Consider the following 16,769-nt stretch of genomic DNA (forward strand, 5'->3'; position numbering starts at 1 on the left):
CCGCTGAGCCTGTGCGTCCGGAACCTGTGCTCCGCAACGGGAGAGGCCACAACAGTGAGAGGCCCACGTACCGCAAAAACAAAACAAAACAAAATACCAGAATAGAAATAAGACAATCCCTTGGTTCAGATTCTACAAACAGGTCCTGAGCCCACAAGAGGATTCTTTAGTGATCTGCCCAAGTCATTCAGCTGGTAAGGGGCCTTCCCTCTTCCATTCCCACCCACACTGCACACAGATCAATAAAGAACACAGAGCCAGTTTATAAGGAGAGGAGGCAGTGACCAACAGCTTTGTGTAACCAGATCATAGTAAGTAGTTCTATAATTTGGAATAGTGTCTCATTCAAAATTATAGAACTGCTTACTATGATCTGGTTACACAAAAGTTTATTCAATATGGTCAGTGTCCATATTAATCCTCAGAATTATTTAAAGACTAGGTCTACAGAAAGTCAAGTTAAAGAAGCAAGTGCTTAGGGCTTCCCTGGTGGCGCAGTGGTTAAGAATCAGCCTGCCAATGCAGGGTACACGGGTTCGAGCCCTGGTCCGGGAAGATCCCACATGCCGCGGAGCAACTAAGCCCATGCGCCACAACTACTGAGCCTGTGCTCCGGAGCTCACGAGCCACAACTACTGAAGCCCGCGCTCCTAGAGCCCGTGCTCCGCAACAAGAGAAGCCACGGCAATGAGAAGCCCGTGCACCGCAATGAAGAGTAGCCCCCACTCGCCGTAACTAGAGAAAGCCCACATGCAGCAATGAAGACCCAACACAGCCAAAAATAAAATAAATGAAATAAATACATTTATTTAAAAAAGCAAGTGTTTACACCCAATTACAATATAAAGGTTTCCCAATCTTTGCACTCCTTAAAAACAAAGATAGACAATGAGGTAAATCTACTCTAGCTAACAGAACTGCTAATTTCAAAAAATAAATAAATAAATAAACCATGAGCAAAGGCTTACTCGTTTCTTAATGAGAATAAAGCAACTTTTTTTGGAAAGCATGTAAAGAAACGGCACTCTATCAGTATGGAGACTATCGAATAGGGCAGCAGAAAGAGCACTGATGTTGAGAAACAGAAGCTCAACCTGCTTCTCCTGAATCCTGTTTGGGTCAACATGCCAACCCCCAAGAAGATTTTTAGGGTTACTACTGTATGTAAATCAATAAACCCCCAGCACAACATGGTTAAATTCATTTCCGTACTCTATCTGTACCCTAAACTAAACTAAATCCTTACACTCCTTTGTTTTCCACGTGCTTTTTCTGTCCTGCTGAACTCCCTGAAAAATATACTCTTTCAGCTCCCCTGCCTTCCCATCAAAATAAACCTGGGAAAATACTTTATAGCAGTGGTCCCCAACCTTTTTGGCACCAGGGACCAGTTTCCTGGAAGACAATTTTTCCATAGATGGTGGGGGGGACTGGTTCAGGCGATAATGCGAGCGATGGGGAGCAATGGGGAGCGGCAGGTGAAGCTTCGCTCACTCATCCACCGCTCACCTCCTGCTGCACGGCCCAGTTCCTAACAGGCCGGCACTGATACCAGTCCACGGCCCGGAGTTTGGGGACCCCTGCTTTACAGCAATCCTTCCCACACTGGCCGTCCCTCTGCTGTGATCTAGGGAGAAAAGACAAAGCTTTTGCCTGTGGGCCACACCACTCAGCCTATTTCTAAAATGATGCATCAGCAACCAACAAGCAACTTATAGAATCTGTTGCAACAAGGAAAGACTTGTCAAAGGAGAGGCGTGTCTAAGTCTTATACAGACCTCAGTAAAAGTGAAAATGAAACTCAAAAATAAATTATGTCTATGTCCAAGCCCAGTAGTTCACCATATATACACACTCAACACAGCTGTTATAATATGACTTGTTTTCAGGAGAGCATGCCATAAAAGTTCCTACTGCAGAGGAAGCTCGACGTTTAGAGCCCAGTGATATATTAAGCCAATGATGTCATTATAACTAGACATTCATTCCTTTTCCAATTACTAACTTTTGTGGAACACAGATATAATTTCATAGTATGACTATTTTCAAAGACTCAAAACTATTCATTTCTAGGCTTCCCTGGAGGCACAGTGGTTAAGAATCCACTTGCCAATGCAGGCGACACGGGTTCAAGCCCTGGTCCGGGAAGATCCCACATGCCACGGAGCAACTAAGCCCATGCACCACAGCTACTGAGCCTGCACTCTAGAGCCTGCGAGCCACAACTACTGAGCCCGCAAACCTAGAGCCCGTGCTCCACAAGAGAAGCCGCCTCAATGAGAAGCCCGAGCACCTCAACAAAGAGTAGCCCCAGCTCGCCGCAACTAAAGAAAGCCTGCACGCAGCAACTAAGACCCAACGCAGCCAAAAATAAAATAAAATAAATAAATTTATTAAAAAACACGATTCATTTCTAAACTATTCATTTCTAAACTCATTTATAAAAGAGTTACCAAAAATATCCAGAAGGGATTCCCTGGTGGCACAGTGGTTGAGAATATGCCTGCCAATGCAGGGGACATGGGTTCGAGCCCTGGTCTGGGAAGGTCCCACATGCCGCGGAGCAACTAGGCCCGTGAGCCACAACTACTGAGCCTGCGCATCTGGAGCCTGTGCTCCGCAACAAGAGAGGCCGCGTTAGTGAGAGGCCCGCGCACTGCGATGAAGAGTGGCCCCACCTCGCCGTGACTAGAGAAAGCCCTCGCACAGAAACGAAGACCCAACACAGCCAAAAATATCGAGAAATTTGTCTTTTGCCATAAGAGAATTTGTCCAGTTAAATATAGTTCTATTAAAATATATACATATATACAAATGTATATGATTATATTGCATATGAATTCTAAACAGTTTTTCCAAATCTGTCAAGAGAAAAACATTTCAAATTAATTCTTTAAAAATTCTTCCAAGTCATCTTTAGATCACATATCTCATGGAACATTAAAAAATAAATTATGAGGAAAACTAATATATTCCAAAGTCAAAAATTTCAAATCTGACTATCTCAAAGAGGAGGCTTGTTTTTAATCGACCAAATCCCAAGAAAAACAATGATTTTAAAAAACACATCCATACATTTACATAAACACACTGATACAGATACATACCCAGTATCACGTGCCTGAAGAAGTTATTTTGATAAAATCCATAATACGGTTTGGTACATTCACAATTCTTTAAACATTTAAAACGCAAAATGTGAAAGGGAGGTAAGGAAACAACTGAAAGTCTTAAGTAAGCATTCCACGTGCTTTTACAACACAAACTCCATAGGACCCACAAACTCCACATGGTCCCACTCCATAGGACCCTAGAGGCAGATAAAGAGCAGAAAGGCCTGAAGTGAACGCAGATACAAACTAAAGAAAGTGTGATTACAGATACAGGCACACCAGTGTAAATCATGAAGTACAACAGGCCAAAAGTAAGGCTCTGTTAATCAAATGGTTAACATCACAATACAGTCTGCGGTTATAATGAAACCTGGGGACAGATGATTCACAGATCACAACAAAACCATACACAAGTCAGCTCTCCTCAGGCTGGTGAAAGCATCCTCCCAAAGGCTTCAGCCTCCACAGTCCTTCCCCACAGTGGGGTCAGAAACTCTAGAAGGAGCTCACTCAAGGAGTTGGGCTTGCCCTGAGACCAGCAGGTGAGCACTGCATATTCTCTGGGAAAATCCACATAGCGAGAGCTCCCAGACCTGAACTTGTAGAGAAACTAAAGGCTCCCCCAAGGAAGCAGAATAAGGATTTTGGAAGAGTAACATTCACTTCAAACTCTGTGGGGCAAAGCCCAGGTTGGCCCTGGGTTCTTTCAACAAATCGGAGTGTGCATTCATCACTAAGGGAAGCAGCCACACCACCACATGACAAACAAAAAACAAACACCCAACTAGAAAACACTAAAAAACCCCAAATCATGACACAACCATTTGCTTTTTCAAACAGATCTATGGTTTTTTTTGCAAAGAGTTAGTCACAAACAATAACATGTTATCCTCGTTTTCCACAGATAAGAATAGTTGGGGTCAGAAAGGTTCATCAGCCTTGCAAAATGGCAGACCTCAAGCTATGACCTGTGTCTCTCAAATCTCACACTCTTTAAACAAGCAATGCGTTTGGGAACCTCTTCCAAGCCACAGACATTTGAGAAGCACAGGGCAGACTGGATCAGCGTGACACACAGGGTGCAAATAAACTCTTGGTTCAATTCAGTACCACATTCTCATTTTACTAACACAGAAATGTAATTTCAGCACAAGTGCCAGAAAGACAAAAGTGAGAACTTTCTTATGATTCAGGATTTAAGTTCATTATCACAAGGAAGTTATGGGTAATTTAGCCTTAAGAGGCCTCAGTTTGTAGCAGAGGCGATAAGTAAATAACAAGCCTTTATCTACAAGTTTCAAAGTCCTTGGAACTGGCTCGAATAAAAACCGCAGGGGATTTTAGGAATGCGCAGGAAATGACAGGTGTTGAGCACAGGAGCTTCAGCTGTCAACCAGACAGCAGTGGTCAGGGAGTAGGTCAAGGAGGGCGGCAGGAACTGTAACCAATTCCGAGAAACAGAGCTTTGCAAATTAAATACAAAAAGGAAACAGACCCTCACAAATGTAACAGCATTACTGTGCACTGATACCCAAATGAACTCAGTCACTACCCTGATGCCAGGCCCAAACTGCTTTTCCTACAAGTAATTTCACAGACAACTTTCTCCACTCTCCCCTTTCTCTTGAGGTTCTATCTCTATGTGGATGTTCTGTGATCATACAAAATTGTAACATGTCTAATCAGCAACACCTTAAACAAGGCAAAAAGATAAACAATAAGCCAGGGGAAACATATGTCAAAAAGTATCCTAAATATAAAATGACCTTGTTTAGAACAATGAGAATACAACTATCCCATCAGTAAAATGGACAAAAATCACAAACGGAAAAAATACAAATGAATCATATACATATAAAAAGACATTCATTTGGCTGGCAATCCAATAAATGCAGATAAAAATTACAGCGAGATGTGATTTTTCATCTATCTGATTGGCAAAGGTGAAAATGGCTATCAAAATCCCTGTGGAAGGGTGAGAAGAAAGCAGCACTCCATGCAGGGCCAGCATTAGTGGAAACAGGGAAACCCTTTCTGGAAAGCGGTTTGGCAACATGTATCAAAGCCTTGAAAGTCACACGCCTGCTGACCAGTGATCTCACTTCTAGGACTGTAGCCTAAAGAAGATAATCGCATCCTCACTATGAACTGTGATCCATTAAGAACAGGAAGTATCAGTTCAAATGTTCACTATCGCCACAATCCCAAGACCAGGAAGTCCTCGTGTCATAACAAGAAGGATCAGATTGACAGGAGCATACGACCAGGAGCGTACGATGTGTCAGCTAAGTGCTTCCTTGGTCAAGTGTTTTCTTGTTTCACAAATTCAATTTCAGTTCAAGTACCAGAATAATAAGCATGAGGCCTTCTAAAAGTAATTTAAATAGCCCTATTGCCTCCTTAATGGTTTTATACTAAATTTAAGCCCTCTACTTAAATACTTGTTCATTATTCATACACATGTCTGCGTATCAGTCAAGATGGAGCCAGTATCACATAGGATCCAACTGCCACAGCAGGGTCAGGCACATCTCTCGGACACGAGTGTGCCTTTTCTGCAAAAAGGGAAGGAGGCTTCCCTGGAGCTCAATGCCACCATCCTCCAATGCAGACCGCAGACGGCTAGGTGTCCCGCTTGGCTTCCAGTCAGCACTCCATAAAGGGAGTCAGCATCATCACTGTTCCTGTCGCTGGCAACAGCTTCTCCTCCTTCCTATGGGTCCATGGGTTCTGTAGCCCCAACACACCTACCATCCAGGTATCTTACCTAATTTCCTACTGAACTGCAACACATCGTCAGCATTTGTAAAACTAAATGCCTAATACAGTGGAACCATATCATTATAGGGCTAACGTTAACTCCAACATATAAGCACTGCCCAATAAGAACAGATCTGAGGAGTTGGAAACAGAAGAATTCTTGGAGCTGCCCTGTGTATCAGACGTGCTTGTTTCTGCCTCTACCACGGAAGCATGCTTCCCGTTTCCCAGTGTCAGGCTCTCTCCATGGCTTCTGGCAGCACTGTGTCTGTTCGTTAACGACAGTCACCAAGCATCCCAGACTCAGCCTCTCAGATTACAGACTGCACCTGTTGCCAATCAAAAATAGCCAGACCTTGGGCTTCCCTGGTGGTGCAGTGGTTGACAGTCTGCCTGCCGATGCAGGGGACACGGGTTCGTGCCCCGGTCCGGGAAGATCCCACATGCCACGGAGCAGCTGGGCCCGTGAGCCATGGCCACTGAGCCTGCGCGTCCGGAGCCTGTGCTCCGCAACCGGAGAGGCCACAACAGTGAGAGGCCCGCGTACCGCAAAAAACAAACAAACAAACAAAAATAGCCAGACCTTGATTCCCCCCATACCCCAGTCTCCATTTCTGCCCAGACACTGAGGTTTGTCAGGCATAACAAGTAATGTGTCACTTTAATAAGAAGTTATGTTGTAATACTACAGTTCTACTAAATATTATATTGACATAGTCATCACACAGGAGTGCTCATTTAGAAACCTAAAACAGTTTGTGATTTAGTTTCAACACTAGCATCAAAAGACTCTCCTGAGATGCTTTTATAACTTGAAGGGACATCATCTAAGATATCAAACCTATGCTAACCCCTGGGAAAAACATCCATTTTTTAAGTGAGGGAGACAAATATCTCCGTCACTTATAGGAGCAACTTGATACCCTGCTAACTTTTGCCTACAGTCATTCTATCAGTTTTATAAAGGCATATGCCTTAAGGCCATCTATTTCTAATAAATTTCCAATAAAATGAAAAATAGAAATCCGGATTTATGACACTATCTTTTGCTATCTATCTGTAACTGGTATTACAGGGGTGATACTGAACTGCAACAAATTTTGAAGGGGTCCAGAATATGCCAGTGTGGGCTAAAAATTATTTTGAACTTAAGGCATTTGAGTTCCTGAAATCGCTTATCTGCCTAAAAGCAAAGCCTCTCAAAAGAACTCAATTGTCATAAAGCCCCTCCCAAAAAGCAACCTGGGAAGACTGACTTTTACCACCAGAGATAACTCTCCACACCACACCTAAACAGACATTGTCACGAAACTATCATCGCCCATCTATTCTCTTAGGGCCCATTTATCTTTTCAAAAAGTCATTTGTGGGCTTCCCTGGTGGTGCAGTGGTTGAGAGTCCGCCTGCCGATGCAGGGGACACGGGTTCGTGCCCCGGTCCAGGAAGATTCCACATGCCGCGGAGCGCCTGGGCCCGTGAGCCATGGCCACTGAGCCTGCGCGTCTGGAGCCTGTGCTCCACAACGGGAGAGGCCCGCGTACCAGAAAAAAAAAAAGTCATTTGTTTTCTATAGGTGTCCTTTCTCCCCCTCTCCTACTCTAAGAAGCCACTCATTTTCCTAGAAGTGCCCTTCTCCCCTCCCCTTCACCTATTAAGATGGTATATAAGCCACAAATTATAACCACCCCTTTGAGTCACATTTCTTCTGTGAGTAAATCTGTCTTTTCTCTTGCTGCTCTGTCTTTTGTCAGTTTAATTTGCAGGGCCCAAATCCATAAGCCTAAGAGGGTAAAGTTTTTCCTCCCTGACAATTTAATTCAGTGAAATACACTGCACTATATGTGCATATGAGAACCATGCTAACATTTTTATTAATTATTCTAAACAGTTATAAGATTAACAGTTAACACTTCATTTTTAGGTTTTCCTCTTCCTTCACTTTTCTTTAAATTTCCTCTTAATATCTTTCATTTCTAATTCTTATTGTTTTCAAGTATTATCCTCTTAAGTATAATTTAGCAGAAATAATTTGTTTTTTCTTTCTACTTCTGATAAATCAGAACATATAATTATTAAGTATTAAAAATGCTACTTATTTTTTGCCAGTTTATAAAAACCTCTCAAATACAATCAAGCTAAAGCATCCTGTTGATTAAATAAAGCAAGTTACTATTTCACCAACCACTGAGAAGTGGAAGCCTTCTGAAACACACAGATTTAAAACACATAGTCAGGGCTTCCCTGGTGGCGCAGTGGTTGAGAGTCCGCCTGCCGATGCAGGGGACACGGGTTCGTGCCCCGGTCTGGGAGGATCCCACATACCACGGAGCGGCTAGACCCGTGAGCCATGGCCGCTGAGCCTGCGTCCCGAGCCTGTGCTCCGCAACAGGAGAGGCCACAACCGTGAAAGGCCCGCGTACACGCCAAAACAAAACAAAACAAACAAACAAAAAAAACACATAGTCACTTTGTAGAAAACAATGACATCCCCCCTCACCAGTTTATCATTTGTTTCTGTTTTTTTTTTTTTTGCGGCCTCTCACTGTTGTGGCCCCTGCCGTTGCGGAGCACAGGCTCTGGACGCACAGGCTCAGCGACCGTGGCTCATGGGCCCAGCCACTCCGCGGCATGTGGGATCCTCCTGGACCGGGGCACGAGCCCGTGTCCCCTGCATCGGCAGGCGGACTCTCAACCACTGTGCCACCAGGGAAGCCCCAGTTTATCGTTTTAAAACTGATTCGATGAGGATAAAAATAAAATGACAAAGATAATTAGTCCAACCTGGCACAGAGACAGATACTCTTCTACCAAGATATGAAAAATAAACCACAGGGACAGTCCCTCCCTCCAGAGAAAGTCCTTCTGTTCAGATGGCCCCAAGTCCTCCCTTGGCGTTAGGTTCTCTGAAGTTCACCTCAATTAGCTAACCTCCCATGGCTCGCAAAGCATCAGGATGCTGGTGCCCACAAATTAGGACGGACTTTCCAAACAGCAGCCTTGGGTGCTGTGACACTTTCATCTTGCTGTGCAGAAAGGCAGTGTGTGCAGTGTGCCCACTACTTTACTGAAAAATCACAATCAACAGTCTGCAACAAGTTGTACCACCAAACCTTGATTAGCTGTATTAAAAGGAAGATTGCCAAAAGATACTCATTCTGTTAAAATATACAATAACTTTACAAGCTTGCCAACAACGTATGATTATCCCCCCTTGCAGGCTCAGCTGACCATGCCTTTGCTTATAAACCTCAGGGATGGTTCTGCACTGGTGACGAAAACATCCAGATTTGACTGTCTGGCCCCACTCCCTTTCCAGTCCCATGTCCTACCACCGTACCTCAAACCAGCCACAGACTCCTGGCAGCAACCAGAACTCAAGGCTCTTTCCCACCACCTCCTGCTGAAACATCCTTCCTCTGCTTTCAGAGCTAACTGCGTCTCTTCCTGCAGCACTCAGCTCAAATGTCCCCTCTTCCAGGAAACGAGTCCTTTCTTCCACTGGGCACCCATAGCTCATTATCACACCTCCCGATGTTTGTATGTCTCTGTCCCAGCTCCACCATAAGCCCAGAGGGGTGCAGATTCTGAGGCCTCCAAGTATAATTCGACATTACACTTCCAGTCATAGAAGACAGTAGGCACATAATAAATGTTTAGTAAATGCATGAGTGCATACATAAACAAAATAGTGAATGAGCAAACGAAAGCACAAGCTAATGAATGAACTTTCAAGGTGTTACCTGGGGAGAGAGGAGGGTCTTTTGTTTACTTCTCAATAATATTAAGCCCCGGCTCATCCCGAAAGAACACCCTCAGTGCCTCACCTCCTCTGAGCTACCCTTCACTTCCACGTGCTCAGTTCACTTGCCCCTGTCCTCAGACACAATCCCCAGCTTTAATCCAGTATGTGACCAGCTCACAAGCTCCTGCTCTTTATTCCACAGCTGCCCTTGTGTAGTACACGCAATAACCTACTTGCACTTATTTCCATAAAGACTCCCAACTAGACCGTAAGCCCCCAGGCCCAATTCTTCTGTCCTTGTAATGCCAGAGCCTGACACAGTGCCTGACAAATAGCAGGCACTCAAAACATATGAGATGGATAAATAAATGAATGAAGAAAGGAAGAGGAAACTGTTCTCACACTATGTTTTTAACTTTTTTCTTTTGGCTAAATCATCTGATTTTTCAAGGTAAACTATGATCAGAGAGAGATGATGAGGGAAGAAGAGAAGACCCTGTATAGTGAAATCAATGCCTGAATAAGAACCTGTATGATACCACAGTCTTTTTCTATATTAACACAGAAACCATCTTACTGTCTCTCAGTGTCTGTTTTCAACAGAATAGTTTAACAAGCTTTGTAATTGGATAAGGCTGAACAAATCACAAAACTTATAAAAGATATTGTTGATAGTGTCCATATCTGCCAGACCCTATGCCAAGATCTTTCATATACACTGTTTTTCTTAATCTGCAAAAACATTCCAAAGGGTTGCATTTAGAAAATGAAGGCTGAAAGAGGTTAAGTCACTTGCCCCAAAGTCACTCTGCCAGTAAGTTGTGGCACCTTGGGTTACACCTAGGTCTATTGAAACAGCATGCTTTTTGACTAAAACTTTAAAAATTCTAGGCCTTACTTCTTAAGATTAGAATAATGGTGCAGACAGAATTTCAAAGGCTTATGCTTTCATCTTCACTAACTATCACCAGTTGCTAAAATGTCATTCACCATTATTAGGTACTTTGTTGAATCCTTGTGAGCCAGCAAATCACTAGAGAGCACAGGGGAAATAAATGCAGCCTTCAAAAAGCGTGGCAGCATCTGCTCCAGGCTCTTGATCCACATGGGGCCTTCCTACTGCTGCTACATTTGGGGGTATCAGCAATTCTCCAGCATGCCTTTAAAACAATAAGAACTAGGAACTGAAGAGGCTGTGGGGAAAGGGCACTCTGGCCACAGCCCTTCCACAGGGCAATCTGTAAGCATGTATTCATTAAAAGTCATAAAAATGTGCATATTCTTTGACACAGCAAGTCTACAGGTAAGAATTTATCTTAAAGAAGTAACTGAATAATGCCCAGAGATGTACAAATAAGAACGTAAAGATCAAACAACAGCAGAATGATCAGTTTATCCAAGATGCAGACATAAGATGGCATATGAGGCAATCATTAAAAATAGTGATGCACCTGCATTTACCGTTCTGCTAAAATGTCCACAAAATATTACACGTGTTAAAAGCAGATTATAAAATATATGATCTGATCTTTTTTTTCCCTGAAAACTGTATATGTACTTTTAAAAGTCTGTAAGAAAAAAATTTAAAAGGCTATAAGAATATGTATCACAATGGTGATCTAAGTGGTAGGATTACATGCTTGACTAGAAAGTCAAAGAGAACTTTGCCTACCTTCTCTATTTTAAAAAAATTTTTTTCCACTACACCCATTCTATTACTGGCAAAATAATAAAATAACGAAATATTTTTAATTAAATCAACTCCTTAAAAATTCCAAGGAGCTGGTGATCAAAATCAATCAACACAGACCTTTTTTCCTAAAGTCTTCCTTTTGATACCTTCAAACTCTTTAAATTGTACATAGCTAATAGCCTGCAGTAAGTTCATAGGAGGATTAAGCTGCAAGATATTTCCCACTTTATCTCCTGTTTTCAATTCTCTATGGAATGATATATATTCTTGGACTTATAAGAAAGCTGACATTGAAGGCTCAGGTCCTGTAACAAGTAAAAAGAGAAAGAGTAAGGACTGTGCATAAGACACCATTAGCAGAGCATGGAATGGTTCTTACTATAATATACAAAGTACACAACATGAAGCTTTGATGGATGAGGGAATATTTTCTACCAATCTCCATTACAAAGGTGGATTTCAAAAGACAAGGTCTAAAGCCAGCAGATATTTTTAAAGACATAAAAAACTAACTTTTAAATAAGGTAAGAAAACTCCAAGAGGACAATGGTGTTCTATATATCTTAGACCCTCAAATAAATATTCCTTGATTTTAAAATAAATAGCAGGCAAACATTCTGCATTTTCCTTCTGATGGATATAGGTAATTTAAATGTAGTAAAGAGGGACTTCCCTGGTTAAGAATTCGCCTGCCAATGCAGGGGACACGGGTTTGAGCCCTGGTCCGGGATGATCCCACATGCCGCGGAGCAACTAAGCTCGTGCGCCACAACTACTGAGCTGGCGCGCCACAACTACTAAAACCCTTGCGCCTAGATCCCATGCTCTGCAACAAGAGAAGCCATGGCAATGAGAAGCACGCGCACCACCGTGGAGTAGCCCCGGCTCGCTGCAACTAGAGAAAGCCCGCAGCAACGAAGACCCGACGCAGCCGTAAGTAAATAAATAAAATAAAGAAACTTTAAAAATAAATAAATAAATGTAGTAAACATTTAAGTAAACACCTGAAAAGAGAAACTATTTAAAATATAATACAAACCTAGGACTATAAAAGTGTGTTTGATGGCCTAAGTATGAGAAAAATACAATTCGTGTTTACGGGGAAGAGGTGGCACTCCAAAAATCTATTTGTAAGCAGACGTATGAAATTCAGAACACATTTTCCATCAAAACAATGTTACTGTATTATGATGGTTACCTCCTGGCCTGTTCTGCGAAGATTTAGTCGCTCCTGAGAACTATTTATCCCATGCCTGCATTTTAGGTGAATGGCACTAGTGGTCTGAGTGAGGAATCTAATATGACCAGCAGCTCTCCTTCACTCACCACTGAAGGCTCTCAGCTCCCTCTGCACAGAGGCTCTCTAGCTAAGAGATGCCACCCCCCAGGTCACTCCCTCTTCTCCAGCTAAGAGATGCCAACCCCCAGGTCACTCACCAGTCCGTGGCGGGGGAGGGGGAGGAGGGCCCGCCCTCATGCCTCAAGGTAAGATAACTCTGCAGGACCATCCTAGCTCCAGAGCTACCTGTAATCACTGCATCACAGTTCAACTCCTCCCTCTGCCCGGCCCTGCTTCCCTCACTCCCCCACCAGTAACGATTCCAAGAACACATTCAGTAAACCTCTGGCAGGTAAATCTTTGTCTCAAACGCTATTTCCAGAATCTAAGACAAGTGGCTACCCCTTAGCAAGCTCATATCATATAAGTCAGTCGCTGTGTGTGTGTGTGTATATATATGTATATATATATGTGTGTGTGGGTATATATGTATATATAAATAATACATAATAGATATAGATATCTTGTTATATATGTATGGGTAGGTACTATAATCCCATTTTAAATATGCAGAAACTGAGGCTCAGAGAAGTCAAATGACTTGCCCCAGATCACAGAGCAAGTAATTTGAGGAGCCAGGACTACTGAATGCAAGGTCAATCACCAGGTAAACTGACTCCATCTACTACAAAGAACTGTTGAATGAATGAAGGCAAACTCAGCAGCCCAGGGGTTCTGGTGGCAGTCAGGAATGAGTGGAGTGGTGAACCATGGTCATCCATAAAACAGGAATTTATAAAAGGACTTGGGATCCAGGCCCATTAAAAAGTAGATACTACGACCAAGGTTCATATATTTTTAGGCCTCAAGCAAAAAAGCAGTGGCCTAATGGAACCAGAATTCCAGAATGAAACTACGCGGGTATAACCCACTGCATGATTACTAGATCCTAAAAATAATGACTGGCAAGTCTTGTCCACCTACAATCAAAATGTTGCAATATGTGCAGACAGATGTTTACTATATCGGAAGAGGACAGCGCTTTTACTCCAGTCCCCACAGAAATCTTCATAAACCTTCATATCTAAAAACAAAATAAACCTTCATATCTAAAATAAAGCTTCATTTCTAAAAATACTAATAAATTTCTTTTTAGGGCTATAAAGTCCCTACAATTGACATGCAACTTACCCAAGGAGCACAACTGCAACTAGTTCAACTCCTTCAATTACAACCCCGCCCTGGCTTCCCCAAGCTTTCCCTAACTAGCAAATCTTTTTTTATAGAATCAGTAGTTATTTATAACTACTGACTAACAGTGAAAAACTAAGAACTAATATTATCCTACCCTGGTGTCCATGCTGCCCAAGAACCACAAGACATAAAACCATTCTATAAACTCCATACAACTACAAACAAACACTATTAACTTTAGGTGAAGTCATTAAGTTTGCATGTTTGCAGATGCAGATCACAACTGACTCGAACAGTGAGAACAAACTGTTTAAAAGATTAATAGAATGTAGATTTACTACACCCTTGGAATAACTGTTTGATTGGTAATATTTATAATCACAAAATCTAATGTCACAGCTAAATAAAATATTGAAATATAATTGGAAATACCATAATAGTTGATTAATGTCATTTTTAAATTTAAAAATAATTGGGCCTTATCAGTTGATTCTGAGAGCTTGCACATATCAGTTGCCCCTTCCTTTAAAAATTCACCAATGGCACCTCTCCCACCCCTACATTATAAAGCACAGCTTTAAACAGCAAAAAACAAACAACAGAAAAAAGCATTTATAATTTCCTTATTTACCAATTTTGCACACAGGAGGCCTCAGCATCTATGTTAATTGTCATCAACTGCAGTGAAAGGTTCTTCAAATTAAGGTGCATCATTCACTGAGACTTCACACCAGGTCAGAACCAAGAATTTGGCAACATAAAATTCAACTCACTGCTCTAACATAACTCAAGTTTGTACCTTCTCTAACTGTAATTACTGCAGTGTTTGCCCCATTTCTTCTTTGCCCCCCACCCCATTCATTTAATAAAACAAGCTCCAAATCAGAAATACATACCTTCACACAGATATATACAGAACTGCTAAATATACCTTAGATTGCCACTTCAGAGGAGAGCAGTAATAGGGACACCATAACCAGTAGCTTAATGTTTACGAATGAGGAGATACCACCAGCCCGAGAAAAACATTTCCTCACACCGCCTTAAAGTGGCCTAATCTTTTGGAGAAAGAAGAAGAGCAAACAGTCAACCTGAAGCTTCCACTCGGACAATAAAACAGCAGGGTAAGCCAGAAACACCCTGGGAATACCAGACCCATGCAGATGTCCTCTCTTGATTGCCACCTCTCCTTTAATACTTAACACAGCACTTGTAACACAGTAAATGTTTAATATCTTTTGAATGAGTGAATGATAGCTGTCATTCACTGATCACTTACTTTTCTTGGGAAACTTTACTAAGCTTGTTACAAATGTAACAAGCCTTTAAAACAAGTACTGGGGGCTGGGTAGGGAAGGGACACTCTGAGCCTCACAATAACCTTATGAGGGAGCCAATACAATGAGTATATAATTCTTTTCCCCAATTTTACAGGTGAGGACATTGAGGCTCAGAAAAACCATCCTTCCCAAGATGACAAAACTCTAAACGGCTGAGCCAGGAGTCTGTCTTCTTTCCTTTTGCCACATCAATACCAAAATGAAGTTTAGAGCGAGGAAAACAAAAGAACATGGAGAATACAGTCTGGCCAAAAGTTGTATTTTCAAACATTCACAAATGGGATGTTTCTGGAAAAAAAAAAAAAAAAAAACTTCCCATTTCAAAATTGCAGAGACACAGCCAATGGGGCCTAAGGTTCTGCTCCTAACAGGCTACCTTTAATCTCCTCTGTTCAGATCACTGTCAGGTTCTTCTAAGTGCAGGTAACCTGTTTAAAAAGTGAGTGATCTGCGTAAAGAATGGCTTCAAAAGCTGAAACCTACAAGTTAAAAGCCAGATATAAAGAACCTAATCTCCCTTCATTAAAATACACCTATATTCCCTGTCCTGAAAAACTGCCTGACCAGAGGAATTCAAAGAACAGTCCAACTCCGAAAAAGTGTTTGCCCGATAACTAAAATTATGTCTCTGCAGTGACAACAGCAATCCTGTTACATCTTCACTATTCCTTAAATGCACCCTCAAAAGGTGCATTCAGGCACTACCTAAGATTATTAGGCTTCCTTCTAAAAATGTGAAGCAGAATTAAATAGAGGATGATTTTTTTTTTTAACTCCGGGCTGAGAACGGAAGTCAAGTTCAGATTCTCTTCCTTCCTCAAGCGAGCAAGAGAATTAAAGAGCACACCCCCACCCCCAGCGACACACACACACCCTACAGTAAAAATGTCTTGGGGCCTCTTCACCTGTGGCAATCGACACAACAAGCCTCGGTTTTCTGGGATTTTAGGCTCTCCTTCACTCTGGGGAGGGGAAGGCGGGTGGGTGAGGGGAGCAGAGGCAAGATGGAACTGGTGCCTAAGTTTTCAATCGGACCATTCTTCTCAACTTGGGCAGCTCTTTTTTTCCTTCCTTCCTTCTTTCCTTCCTTCCTTCCTGCCTGCCTGCCTTCCTTCCTTCCTCCCTCCCTTCCTCCCTTCCTTCCTCTCTCTCTCCCCGGTCCGGGGCACACGCTCGGCTTTGCCAGCGCGGGCACGAAGGGCAGGGCCCGAGCGGAGCGCCGCCGCAGCCAGGCACCCAGGAGTCCCTTGGAGTCTGGGGCGCAGGCTGCACGGGGCGCGCGACCTGTGCGCCGCGCGGACACCGAGCCGGGGCCGCCGATCGATCGCCGCCGCCGGGCGTGGGGACCGGGAAGGGGCAGCCGCGGCGGGGCGGAGGGGCGGGGTGAGCACTTCCTGACTCTCGCATTGTCCACGCATCGCCCGCGCCACCCAGGGCCCCGCCGACGCGCCGTCCCCGTCGGCGAGTAAGTTGGCGCTCGCCCCTCCGGCCCCGTCTTACCGTTCTTGGCGTCACCAGCGGCTGCAGTCCCCGCGGCGGCCGCCGCGGCCGCGGCGCCGGGCCCCGCGCCTCCCGCGCCCGCCGCGCCCCCGGTGCCCGGCACGCCCACCGCCGCCGCTCCTAGCATGTTAAATTTTTCTCCTTTAAA

At 43.3% G+C, this 16,769-nt stretch overlaps 1 protein-coding gene across 1 annotated transcript in view; it reads right to left on the reverse strand.

Moving 5' to 3' along the window:
- The window catches only part of HECA (HECA ribonucleoprotein granule regulator), a 43,497-nt gene that overhangs the window by 25,938 nt on the left and 790 nt on the right, over window positions 1–16,769 (reverse strand). The window contains exon 2 of the mRNA XM_027085025.1: window positions 16,622–16,746. Within this exon, the coding sequence (XP_026940826.1) occupies window positions 16,622–16,746 (125 nt within the window). The remainder of the gene's footprint in view (window positions 1–16,621; window positions 16,747–16,769) is intronic.

Source organism: Aethalodelphis obliquidens, unplaced genomic scaffold, assembly GCF_003676395.1.
Source record: "Aethalodelphis obliquidens isolate GAN/ISIS:26980383/991018 unplaced genomic scaffold, ASM367639v1 scaffold3, whole genome shotgun sequence".
NCBI classification, from domain to species: domain Eukaryota; kingdom Metazoa; phylum Chordata; class Mammalia; order Artiodactyla; family Delphinidae; genus Aethalodelphis; species Aethalodelphis obliquidens.